This window comes from Brachionichthys hirsutus, unplaced genomic scaffold, assembly GCF_040956055.1.
Source record: "Brachionichthys hirsutus isolate HB-005 unplaced genomic scaffold, CSIRO-AGI_Bhir_v1 contig_882, whole genome shotgun sequence".
In the NCBI taxonomy this organism is placed as follows: Eukaryota; Metazoa; Chordata; class Actinopteri; order Lophiiformes; family Brachionichthyidae; genus Brachionichthys; species Brachionichthys hirsutus.
Genome location: NW_027180337.1, coordinates 34,516 through 46,774, shown reverse-complemented (window position 1 = coordinate 46,774; position 12,259 = coordinate 34,516). Strand labels below are relative to the sequence as shown.

Sequence of the window (12,259 nt, the reverse complement as noted above, 5' to 3'; positions counted from 1 at the left end):
AAGCTCCTCTGGCCTCAAACGTCGCAGACGACGCTGCAGAAGCTCCGGTCAAGGAAGCGTCTGATGAGGTTCTGCTGGAGGAGCCAGATGGGACTGAACAAGAAGGAGCTTCCAAACGAGATCTAGAAGCTCCTCCGGACTCCACCAGGAGCTTCAAGAAACGAGTCAGAAAGGCGTTGGGGAGGCTTTTCCGGCGCTGTTTTCGTTGCTTCCGACCAACGACTGTGGAGGACTGAAGTTTTTTATTTTTTGTACTTTAATCAAATGACAACCAGATACTTCTCAAATCTTTCTCAGGCCCAAAACGCTTTCTAGTCCCCGTCGTGCCTCCAACGCCGATCCGCATCGCAGAACTTTAGGACAGGAGACGTGGACGGTGGGGGGGGGGCTCTTTCATCTGTGTTGCTGTCGTCCTGCTTTGTCTCCTTCCTCGATGCGTTCGGCTGGTCCCGTTGCCCGTGCAGGTCGTTAGCCGTCTGGCTCTGGATCCCGTTCGCTGGGAGTGACTCGTTCTTTTCCTCGTGTTTGGCCTCTGCCTGAAATTGCCCCCGTGCGGCTCCAGTTTCTGCTCGCGTGTTGAATGGCTCTCCTTCCAGAACGCTCAGATCTGCGTCAATCTGAAATGTAACCGCCGTTGGGCCGATTACAGTCTCAACAGTCCGTTGGTCGCTCTCGCTGCTCGTGTCTGCGACCGCCCCGAGGGAATATGGCGCCCCCCCACCTCCTCTCCCTGCTGGTGCACCTCCTCGGCATCTCGGGATATCGTGACGGCGGTTTACGAGACGCCTCTTTGTCCCGCCTCCATCCGGTCTCTGATGTCCTCGCTGCGTGTCCCGAAGTCACAATGTTCCGATAGTTCAGAGGGCTCTGCTAAACCTTTTGGTTTCCTCGCCGGGCCGAGAACGTCTTTTCAATCGACGGCAACGTGCAGATGGTAAAGCGGACCGCAGCGCACGGCCGAGCCGAGCCGGTCTCCACGCCGGAGACTGACGGGACTCTGTTTGTCGTTTGCAGATGAAGGACATTGTGTCTCTGCTGGGCCAGCCAGAGGACAAACTGCTCTTCTCCGGGGTGTACACCAAAGCGTATTTTAAAAGGGCGTCACAATGTTCCGATAGTTCAGAGGGCTCTGTTAAACCTTTCGGCTGCGCGTTGCTTCCTGAACGCGCACCGGTCCTCGTTCAACTCGAGGGTCCCGAACAGTGTTGGGAAAGTAACTAAAGTAACTAGTAACTTAAAGCAATATATTACGTTTGACCAGTAACGAGTAGTGTAACGAATTACTTTTTCATTTTGAGTAATAATATTACTTTTACTATTACCGGTTAATATAATATAACCATTAAAGCATTGGTTTAGTGTCAGCAGGCTTCTGCAGGGATTCATGAAATGATCCTTTGAATCACGTGTCCTGGACGAGGGACGTGAATAAACCAGGAAACCACAACGTTTAAATCGGGACCGTATTAATTTAGCACTGAAATCACAACCCGGAATAAAAAGGCATAAACTAGTCGCTGAGTTTAAGTTACCAAATGTTTGTTCTATGGTTAGTTAGACAGTCACCAGGGCTGCATGCAAAGACGAGGATTAAACTAGTGAGAAATAAAATCTAAAAGACACAATTAGTGCACTTTATCCACAGAATATGGGTCTAATTTATACTGAAAAATATATTTATCCTGTATCAGGATTTGCTTTTACGATTTACACATTTCACATTCAATTTTAGAATACAAAATGTCGATTAATATTTACATGAATATTGGAGATGTATTTAAATTGCAGTAATTGTTTGTAGTATTGATACATTCAGAATGTTCTGATCCACCTTCTGCACAACTTCTGACAGTTAAAATAAATGTTTTTCTTGTTATTCTTATTACACTAATGTGCATATTGTCTGCATTGAAATGCACCAGCGCACGTTGCCTCATGGCCCAGAAGCACTTTGAGCTCCTCTGCTTTAATAAACAACTGAAGTTGTTCACAAAGTGTGTTTCGTTTTCAGTTTGAGTCCAGATGTGGTTTCATTTTGTGAATTTATGAATTCCTACAAAGTAAAAGTCTTCGTGTTCATTTAATTCAAATGAGGGTCCAGATTGACTCAGGCGGACTCATCATGTCGTGTGTTCAGGTCTTATCATGTCGTGTGTTCAGGTCTCATCATGTCGTGTGTTCAGGTGATGTGTCTGTACTTGTATGTTTTTTGTATTTTGTCATTACTGTTACATGTAGCACGACTTCACCGAGAAACATTCCTAGTCAGTGACCCCTCATTGACAATAAACTACTTCTGATTCTTCTTCTAGAGTAATAAGTAACTAGTTACTTTTGGCAGGGAGTAATAAGTAGTATATAATGTAATTACTTTTTCCAGCAAGTAACTAGTAATAAGTAATATATTACTGATCTTGAGTAACTTGCCCAACACTGATGATGAGACTGTTGCTCCAGCGACCCGGCCCCGGATCAGCGGTGGAAGATGGTTGGATGGACAGAAATAAATCTTGTTGGGAATTTTTAGACTCGATTTTGGGTCACAAAAGGATCACCTACATAAAAATGAAATTCAGAATTTAATGTATTTAAAGTGTGAATTGTAGCTGTGCTGATAATTTACTGATAACATCCTGCACAAATGTGGAGTAAAAATTGCTCCTTTATTCACATAAAATTAAATACACACAAAAAAATGTAAATAGGATATAATTGACAATAAAAGGAGGGAGGATCATGACAATCAATCAAAATCCCCTCGTCTACTCCTCTTGATAACTGAATGGATCTTCTTCTGTTTGAGTCGCTCCTTGCTCCTCTGCTCCAACCTGCGATACATAAAAACAAAGACACCTTTATCAAGAGGGACAGAAACAACACGTCCTGGACTACATGTCAGCCGTACCTGTAGTCCCTGAGAGCTACATCTTCTGCCGTAGGTTCGTGCGGCTTTCTGCTGGCCTCGGCGACGATTGCAGAAATCTTCTGGATGCAATCAGACAGGTTCCTCTGCTGACTCCGGCTCAGCTCTGAGGCGACCAGCAGCTCCCCGGCCTTATTAATGCGGTTTCCGTTCTGTGTTTCACAGCAACACGTAAAACAAATGATCAAAAAGCACAATAAAACAATCCAGAGGTTGTTGAAATACGAACCACGCTGACTTTCTGATAGTAGAATATAAAGCGTGATGGGAATGAAACTTCTATTTTGAGACCGACATTATAATTTAAGTTCAAATCAGACCGTCTCTTTTGTCTTGATTTGACGACACGTGAAGACGAACCTTTTCACGGATTTTCTGTCGAACATCTTCCGGGATCCAGTCTGCCGTGTGCAGATGGAAACGGACCTCTGCTTTTGTGCTGGCTGTGGATCGAGATGTCGTTTATTACACAGAAGAACATCCTGTGTCCAGTCTTTAGGTGAAGCTCTGACCACCTTTATTGACGTGCTGACCGCCGGGGCCACTGCTTCTGCTGTAAGATACTGTCAGACGGTCTGAGGGCCAAGAGGAGAAATGTTTCATCTAGAAAGAGGACTACAATGTTTAAAAATAATAATAATTAAACATGGCTACTTGTATATTTACCCACTGGAATGTGAATCTTGGAATCCTGGAAAAGCATGAATGAAAGAAATCACTTAAAGACTCGGTTGCTGCCATGACCAGGTGACGTCATTACTCACCTGCGCGGCGTCTTCCTCGCTCGTCCCGTAACAAACTGTCGACTGCCAGGAATTCTCATGATTCGTGTTAATTCTTACACGTCTGTGGGAGAAGTTTAGTGTTAGTGTTCTCCAGCAGAGACGAGCCATGCGGGCCGCCATGTTGGATCGACGTGTTTACTAGTCACGTGATCTGTCGCGTATAAAGTTTACAAAATCCATGTGGCCTTGCATTAACTATGACCCAGTTTACATTTAGACTGACTTGTTAATACATTACGATAAGATCACGTTTTGTTAAAACAATAAATTCAGGTTCCACCGAGATTTGAACTCGGATCGCTGGATTCAGAGTCCAGAGTGCTAACCATTACACCATGGAACCACATGTCCCCGAATTGGAGAATGTTTATTAAAAGATTACATGAATATAATTTGACATAATTTGACATAATAATCGTTTGTTTTACAAGCGAGAGCTGTCCAAGGTAGCAGCTACATTATATATTTAAATGCGACAAATAAATCATGTTACAAAAAATGCACAATAAACGAGATTGTACATTTAATAAACATAAACATAAACCGGTTAACATTGAATAATCATGATCCCACACAACAACAGTTCTGAAAAAGCTGTACTTCATGGAAGACTGAGCACAACTCTTCAGGGGGGAGGCACAGCCCTGCCAATGCTGGAAAAGGTTTTTCACATCCCGACACAAGTTGAGAGTGTTTGCTCGAAATTTACAGAAAGGTACACTTTCTCACTTCTTCTTGAGAGAGCTGAAACAAGCTCACAGTGTGATAAGATCGGAGTGTTTGCAGTCTGCAATCACTGCAACACAAATATCATCGGGGAACAGTTTCAGTGATTTCAGTAATGCAATAGCTCACATCCTTCCCTGTCGCCGACCCCCTCACCAGTACGTCTGTGTGTAATGTGTTATTGATACTAAATAATAATAAAGCTGAATTAATTCAGAGGCATATTCATCCTTTAGTCCATTCTTCATTCATTTTATTAACCACGTCATCCGCAATCAGGGTCGCGGGATCTACTGGCACCTGTCCCAGTTAGTCTACTAGGGTACACCCTGGACAAGTCGCCAGGTCATCACAGGGCCACACATCTAGACAATCATTCAAGGACGCGCTCACACCTATGCAGACAATTTAGCGTCACCGATTCACCCAAGTTGCATGTTTTGGTGGGAGGAAGCTGGAGAACCCGCAGAAACGGGGAGAACACGCAATCTCCTCACAGAAAGGCCCCACGTTGGATTTGAACCTGTGACCTTCTTTCTGTGAGGTGACAGCGTATCCACCGTGCTGCCCCCTGTAGCCCATTATTATTTCAGTCACAATTTTAGTTCCATTTCATTGAATTAACGGTATCGGCTATCGGCTTGCTCCAACTCTTATTATCAATGTTAATAGTATTAGGGGAAGAAAAAAAATCCGGAACCTTTATGCGTTGGTCTGTGTTGCGTTCGGGTTTCGTCGGCGGACGGCCGCTGCTCGCTCAATAAAAACACCTCTCGACCATCCGGTTACGCTTGAAATGTTCTGTGATTTTAAATATTCTATATTCTATATAAAGTAAGTTGTAGATATATAAATGGATAAAGGATAGTTGGATTATCAATCAGTATTATCTGTATATTTTAGGGGGCGGGGCTTTCGAGTATTTTTAGCTAGCTGGATAGCTACCGTTATCGCTAATCTTAGTCACGCAACTCTCGTTTTTTCTGGAGGGCGTTCTCCGAATTAACGTGACGAAATGTCTGTCAAACTACGTGATAGGTCGTGAGCGGCGCCATTAATGACACCCGGATTCTAATGCGTTTTATTCATAGCGTTCCGCTTCCGTTAGCGGAAGAGCAGCGAGACCGGAAGCAGAAATCATTCGCGCTTGAGCAACATCGGGAAGTACGATGTGACAGTTGGGAGGAGAAGCCGATGTTGCGTTAGCTGCTGCTCTGCCAGCGAAGACATGCAAGGCTTCAGGCGTCCATTGCTCCAGCGGTAGGAAGGTCGAAGGTTCTGGGCCTTTTCTCAAAATGCCCGGCCTGGTTGTGTTTGGTCGGCGATGGGGAATCGCCAGTGACGACCTTGTGTTTCCCGGCGCCTTCGAGCTCTTCATTCGCATCATTTGGTGAGTTATTCACGAATCTGGACACTTGACGGACCGACAAGCGTCGTCATGGTAACGTGACTGGGCTCCGCTCGTGTATTTCATCCTCTCTCCAGGTGGATTGGCACCATGTTCCTGTACACTTACCACAAGGGTCATTTCGACTGCCACGGGAAAGGAGTGCTTCACATCTACCTGATCGGCTCGCTGGTCGTGCTGGCGCTCATCGTCTTGTCGCTGTGTGCCATTGTTTACGTCAGCGCCCAGGGTAAGCTAACACCAAGCAGCTTTCACCCTGGGGGGGTGGAATGGGTTGGCCTTTACACCATTTAGGCTGCACACACACATTAATCGTGTGAAAGTTCTGGTGTATTTTGCAATTTACAAAGCAGGAAGTTTGCGAGACCGCCACTGCGCTATGGCGCCCAACTTCAGTCTCACGCAGTCCAATTCATTTTAGTTCTTATTCCCCGCATGCCCACGGAAACCGTCCTCCAAAGGTTTAAAACGAAGGAATGTGTCCTTTCCATCGGACGTGGCGCGTCTCGCTTCCGGTTCTACCTCTGCGTTGCAGTTGATCAAACGTTCACCTGCTAGGAGTGCAGAGCAAATGTATATCTCTGTGGATTACTCTGTTGCTAAGGAACCATTACAAACTGTGGTCCGCGGCGGGCCATCCCGGCCCTGGTTTACCTTCGAGCTCTCCTGTACATTCCTGAGCTGGTGTGGGCCTGCCTCGGTTCATTCTGGGCCTCTGATAACAGCCGGGGCTGCGATCCTGCCACTGTGGGTGCTGTCATTGCTGCAGTGGCTGCCAGGTACGATGCTCGAGTCTGTGTTTGGGCGATTTTCTAGATTTAAAGGATTTTTCTTGTTGTGTCACCACAGCTGGATCATCCTGCTGTTCACCGCGGTCGGTGTGCTGTTTGTGTTTGACCCGCTGGGGAACCGCCGTCCTCAGCCAGCGAGCATGGAGCCACTGGGAGTACCAGACAAGGGGAGCCACGAGGGCACCCGGTTCTTCTCCACAGCTCGCTCCCTGGCTGTCAAGGTGTGGGAAGGCAGGCTGCGGCTTCTTTGCTGTTGTGTGCCGCAGGATGAAAGCTACCGTGCAGCGTTCTCTAGTATCGCGCAGCTCTTCACTGGATTTTTCTCTGTAAGACGCCCTCTCTCCCATTGTTCTGTCGTTCACACGTGACCAGTAGTGGGTTTCTGATTAGGTCATACAAAAACCTGGAAGTGTGTGTGTGTGTGTGTGTGTGTGTGTGTGTGTGTGTGTTTTGTTGTTTTTGGGGCAGGATATAGACTTCGTCCCCAGCGACATTGCAGCTGGTTTGGCTCTGCTGCATCAGGAGCATGATAAGATGGAGCTCAGCAGAAATCCAGATGTCATCGTCGATCACAGCCCTTCCTCTCCCACCGTAAGTGAAGCTGGGGTTCGATCGTGTGTGTTACGTGGACGGATGTCACGTCAGCATCGTGCTTGGATCATATCTGAGTTTACTCAACAGTTAAATCACCGAGTTCTGCCTTGGTCAAACATTGGGAAGTAAATGCATGTATTCATATGATATTTGTGAACACATGTGATTCACTCACTGAACCTGATGTAGTAGGCTATTTGCCATAACAGCTCTAGGCAGTGGTTTAAATAAGTAATATGTATTTTATAGCTATAAATAACTCTTGTTTTGTATGTTTACATATTGATGACAAAATACACAGTCAATAAAACTAGCAATGATTGTGAAAACACTATCAGGAACAGCCTAATCAAAAAATTATCAAATAATAACACAGTAATAAAATGTGTCTGCTTAAAGTTTCTATTGAAATTGGTGAAGTGATAACACGTTAAAATATACAGTCGGTGTGTGATGCTTAATTACTGGATAAAAAACTGGGAAAAGTGTAATTCTGCGTGTTATTTACACTTTTTATTCATGCAAGTCTGTAAATCAGAATCCTTGTGTCTAAGGTTTCCATATTTGTGTGCGTTTATAGGGAGACGTTTTGGAGACCGAGTTGGAGAAAGCAGCACACTACATGAAGTTTGCTGCGGCTGCCTACGGCTGGCCGTTGTACATTTACTCCCACCTACTTACCGGGCCATGCAGACTCAGCGGAGACTGGTAAGAGTGGGGCCTGTCTGGCCACAAGACCCGCCTGTTCATGTTAAAGGAAGCCGGTCCACAAAGCAAACGGTAAACCTTTGTCTAGACCTGATCAAAGAAAATGATAATATAATGTAACCAAAGGATCAATTCAGCAGGACAAGGACGCCTGAAACATTAGAGAAGATGATTTTAAACTTTCGTTTCTTGTCTTCTTGTTTCACATCTCAAATATCTGCACTGATCTTCATCAGAATCGGTCATTCTGCTTTTGGTCAGCGTCACTAAGCCAGATATAAACTCATGTTTCATGCTTCCTTTGTGTTAATATGATTTCCTCTTTAACTGATTGTATCCATCAGCTGTAGGAGTCGCACAGCCGAGTATGACATCATCGGCGGAGACCATCTGGGCTGCCATTTTTCTTCTATTCTGCAAACCACTGGTTTACAATACAGAGACTTCATCTTCGTCAGCTTCCACAACCAGGTCAGGAGGTTGCCAGTTTGCACCAGTGGAGAATACCCATATGTGTTTTATTCTAGAAGTGTACTGCTAATAGATTCAGTGATTAGGTTTAGTCCATGGAGCGTGTAAACTGTAAAGAAAGCCGTGTTTGTTGCAGATCTATGAGATCCCCTTCTATGTGGCACTGGACCATAAGAGAGAAGCCATTCTGGTGGCTGTCAGAGGAACGCTGTCGCTCAGGGTGAGTGTGGGAGGCTGTGATTTATTTTTTAAAGACATAGCTGTTCTTATTTTTATGGTATTTATTTTAATGTGTTGTGTCCTGGGCAGGTAGACAATAATGAGGGTTTTAGTTTTCTTATTTGCACATTTGTTGTAAAGAGACATGACGGATTAATCTAAAATAAACTTCCAGTGAATCGACACTCGTCCACATGTGATTTAAATAAACACCGTCTCTTGCTCAGCTGTCGTGTATCCGTAATCTTCCTTTTGACGGGAGATTTGCTGCGCTAGTAATCCCGCATGGTGTCGTTTCTGCAGGACGTCCTGACAGACCTGTCGGCTGAATGTGAGAACCTGCCGATAGAGGGAGTGGCTGGAGCCTGCTACGCTCACAAGGTCCGTGTCGAAGCGCTTCCGTCCACCTGTGTGTGAGGGGGGGGGGGGGGGGGTGCGGTCTCCAGGAGGTTAATGCGTATTCTTCTTCTCTCACTGCAGGGCATTTGCCAGGCAGCCACTTATATCTATAAGAAGCTGGTGAACGACGGCATCCTGAACCAAGCGTTCTCCGTTGCCCCGGTAACAGTCCCAACCGGCTTCGGGACAAACCTAGCCTGGCAGGAAGTTGCATTGTGAATAATCGGCTCTTGTCTGTGTGCATGATGTCGGCCTGCGTCTGTGTTTTAGGAGTATAATCTGGTTATCACTGGTCACAGTCTCGGCGCCGGCGCAGCCTCCGTGCTGGCTGTCCTCCTGCGTAACTCCTTCCCCACCCTGGAGTGCTACGCGTTCTCTCCACCAGGGGGACTCCTGAGGTGAGGAGTCCTATGTGGTCAGGTTTATATACTGTAAGTCATTGTATACCGTTAATAAGGATCATTTCTTTCATGGCATCGATTCAAAAGGACACATGGATGATGGAGACCCTTAAGTTGTATAATAAATCCGTTATTAATAGCAGGCTAATATTTGAGTTGTCCATCCATTGTCTTGTCGACGAGACGATCGTCTCAACTGCAGCCGCTTTTCGGTCCCCGGGGTTTGTTGGAGCCCATCCCAGCTTAAAGGTTTTATTATGGACGTCAATCGGGGTCTGCTCTCAGGTTTTACTCGCCACTGTCACCAAATGTGTGCTCATGGGGGGGGGTTCTGAGTCGCTGCCATCAAAACGAGCTGATTCCGACCCGGTGTCAGCTGGGATAGGCTCCAGCCCCCCTGTGGCACTGCTGAATATTACAGATTCCATTGAAACGCATTGTTCTCTATTGTACAGTAAAGCTTTAGCAGATTACTCCAAAGACTTTGTGATCTCAGTCGTGCTGGGAAAGGATCTCGTTCCCAGGTGAGACAAATCCTTTTTATTTTTTTACTGCATGTTCTCAGCAGGAAATGTTCAACATGCTGTGGCTTTAATGACTTTTTCTTTCTTGTTATTATGTGCACACAGAAGCAGAAAATAAAAGTACAACTTACATGCTCCCCTTTGCTCTCCTGTTCAATTCCTCTTTTCTGCTGTTCTTCCTTTTAAACACGCTGCTGTCATCGTTTTTGTGCAGATTAAGCATTCCTAATATTGAGGATCTGAAGAGAAGGTTACTGAAGGTAGTTTCCAACTGCAATAAGCCCAAGGTAAAAACAGTAGCCTGGTTTTACACCCTGACGCCGGTCATGTTAGTCCCATACAGTAACCTGAGCTATTTTTCTGTGTACTCCAGTACTGCATCCTGCTGCGGGGATGTTGGTACGAGCTGTTTGGAGGAGACCCGGGTGACGTCCCCACTGAGATGGATGACAGGAGGGAAGTGCAGCTCAGCCGGCCTCTGTTGGGGGAGGCGACACTGATTATTCAGCACTCGTCGTCCTATCAGAGCCTGGCGTCAGATGACTCGTCTGTCCACACAGCTGCACACTTGCCTCTCTTCCTGCCAGGACGCATCCTGCATATCACTGAAGCCGGGCCATCGCGGAGGTCTGTTTGATGTTCACTTTATGCTCCTGTAGCTTCTACTACTGTCTGTGGTTGCCACAGCAAATCTGCCTTCTCCACTTTACTGCTGATTTTATTACCCCATTTCTAATCCTACCCAACCTGGTCACTCCCAAGGAGAACCTCGGCCTCTTCATCTCTTCCTTTAGCTCCGCCTCCTGTCTTCTCCTCAGAGCCACTGTCTCTAAGCCGTCCATCATGGCTGTCCTCACCACCGTCTTGTAGACCTTTCCCTTCATCCTCGCTGACACTGAACTACTCTGACATACTTCTCTGCTACTCCAGACTTCCTCATGCAGTACCACAGTTCCCCTCTAGGCACCCTGTCATAGTCTTTCTCTAGATCCACAAAGACACAATGCAGCTCCTTCTGACCTTCCCTGTACTTCTCCATTGCTAGCCTCAATGCTAACATTGCGTCTGTGGTACTCTTAGTCTAGCCTCAACTACTTTCTCATCGTATACTAAAACCCACATACGATGTAGTTTTAGTATGGAGCTGTTCAGTGTACTTTCTCATGTCGGGAGTTTATTCTCCCTTTAAAATGGGGGGGGGGGGGGGGGCACAGTAATACAAGTGTCTACAATTTGAATAAACTCAATTTGTCATCATAAATATGGCATCGTCATTCACATGTATTGTCCACTCATGGTAGGTTGACCCGTCACAAAACCTCTTCTGTGGTTCATCTTCAGATCCTGTTTTTCCCCGGTGCGGTACCGTGCTGAATGGTCCAATGAAATGGCGTTCAGGAGTATTTTGATCAGCCCCAGGATGCTTGCCGATCACATGCCCGACATCCTCCTTCAAGCACTCGACACGCTTACCAGCGACGGGCCTTACGTTCTCTGCCCATCATCTGCAGCCAGCAGCCAACACGATCCAGCACCATAGAGACCGGCTCGCCCTGCACCCACTGAGCTCTGCGTAGTAACGGCTGAACTCTGCGTGGTAATGGCTGAACTCTGCGTAGTAACGGCTGAACTCTGCGTAGTAACGCAGTAATCAAAGAGCGTTTCCAGTCGGGGTCGCCTTGAATTGATGTGATTCATTAAATCACAAATCCTTCGTTAAATTGCACTTTTTGTGGTTTTATTCAGTTATTTTGAGTTTAACTCTTAAGCCTCTGAATGTGCGTTGTGTACAATATGTGAATGTGCTGCAGTTCTAATGTAATGTCAGTGTTCCACACTGTTTGTGTGAGTGCAGTATGGGCGGTAGAAGCTGCTTCCTGGTCACTAAAAGTGTCCAGTGTCGTTTTCCTTACCTTACCTGTGTGGAAGAGGACACAGGATGACCTCCAAATGTGACCTGGAGCATCATCCATTGCTTAGTGACTGTGGTTGGTCTGGCCTTTTTGAAACGCCTTAACACATCTGGGTGAACGGTGCCTATGCATTACCAAAATAATAATACTGATGTTTACATTAAGTTTTGTTCTGCATTTTAAACAATGCATGTTGTTTGGCAAACGATGCTAGACGTAAGAGGTAGATAGACTGGATGTCCATGTTTTTTGGGGGGAAAGAAGTTGCCATGGAGATTCCATCTTTATTTTAAGTAATGTACATCACAGTGTGTATCCATTCATCCCTGTGTAACTATTTCACATTCTTAATCGAATGCATTGATTCCTCAGTGTAAATAAAAGGTTTCTGATCATA

General features: G+C 45.8%; 2 protein-coding genes and 1 non-coding gene across 3 annotated transcripts; 1 reads left to right on the top strand and 2 right to left on the bottom strand.

The window, feature by feature from the left end:
* Positions 1-2,743: 2,743 nt before the first annotated feature.
* Positions 2,744-3,828, bottom strand: LOC137913642 (large ribosomal subunit protein mL62-like). Its single transcript, XM_068757283.1, has 6 exons — positions 3,688-3,828; positions 3,590-3,614; positions 3,439-3,498; positions 3,284-3,366; positions 2,906-3,075; positions 2,744-2,828 (listed from the first exon to the last, which is right to left on the bottom strand). The coding sequence occupies exons 1-6, from the start codon at positions 3,826-3,828 to the stop codon at positions 2,744-2,746; spliced, it is 564 nt and encodes a 187-aa protein (XP_068613384.1).
* A 151-nt stretch (positions 3,829-3,979) lies between these two features.
* trnaq-cug (transfer RNA glutamine (anticodon CUG)) lies at positions 3,980-4,051 on the bottom strand. Its single transcript has one exon. It is a non-coding gene; the product is annotated as a tRNA-Gln (tRNA).
* A 1,652-nt stretch (positions 4,052-5,703) lies between these two features.
* On the top strand, positions 5,704-12,259 carry LOC137913633 (diacylglycerol lipase-beta-like). Its single transcript, XM_068757273.1, has 15 exons — positions 5,704-5,824; positions 5,920-6,071; positions 6,447-6,621; positions 6,692-6,959; positions 7,102-7,224; positions 7,808-7,935; positions 8,280-8,406; positions 8,543-8,626; positions 8,929-9,006; positions 9,106-9,186; positions 9,295-9,422; positions 9,881-9,949; positions 10,164-10,236; positions 10,323-10,576; positions 11,291-12,259. The coding sequence occupies exons 1-15, from the start codon at positions 5,730-5,732 to the stop codon at positions 11,487-11,489; spliced, it is 2,034 nt and encodes a 677-aa protein (XP_068613374.1). The 5' UTR covers positions 5,704-5,729; the 3' UTR covers positions 11,490-12,259.

Coding starts and splice junctions, on each gene's coding strand:
- LOC137913642 (XM_068757283.1), bottom strand. CDS start 3,828: ATGGCGGCCCGCATGGCTCGTCTCTGCTGGAGAACACTAACACTAAAC. Junction 3,367..3,438: donor CGGTCAGCACGTCAATAAAG/GTGGTCAGAGCT, acceptor CTCGATCCACAG/CCAGCACAAAAGCAGAGGTC. Junction 3,076..3,283: donor GACAGAAAATCCGTGAAAAG/GTTCGTCTTCAC, acceptor TGTGAAACACAG/AACGGAAACCGCATTAATAA.
- LOC137913633 (XM_068757273.1), top strand. CDS start 5,730: ATGCCCGGCCTGGTTGTGTTTGGTCGGCGATGGGGAATCGCCAGTGAC. Junction 8,407..8,542: donor TCGTCAGCTTCCACAACCAG/GTCAGGAGGTTG, acceptor TGTTTGTTGCAG/ATCTATGAGATCCCCTTCTA. Junction 9,187..9,294: donor AAGCGTTCTCCGTTGCCCCG/GTAACAGTCCCA, acceptor TCTGTGTTTTAG/GAGTATAATCTGGTTATCAC.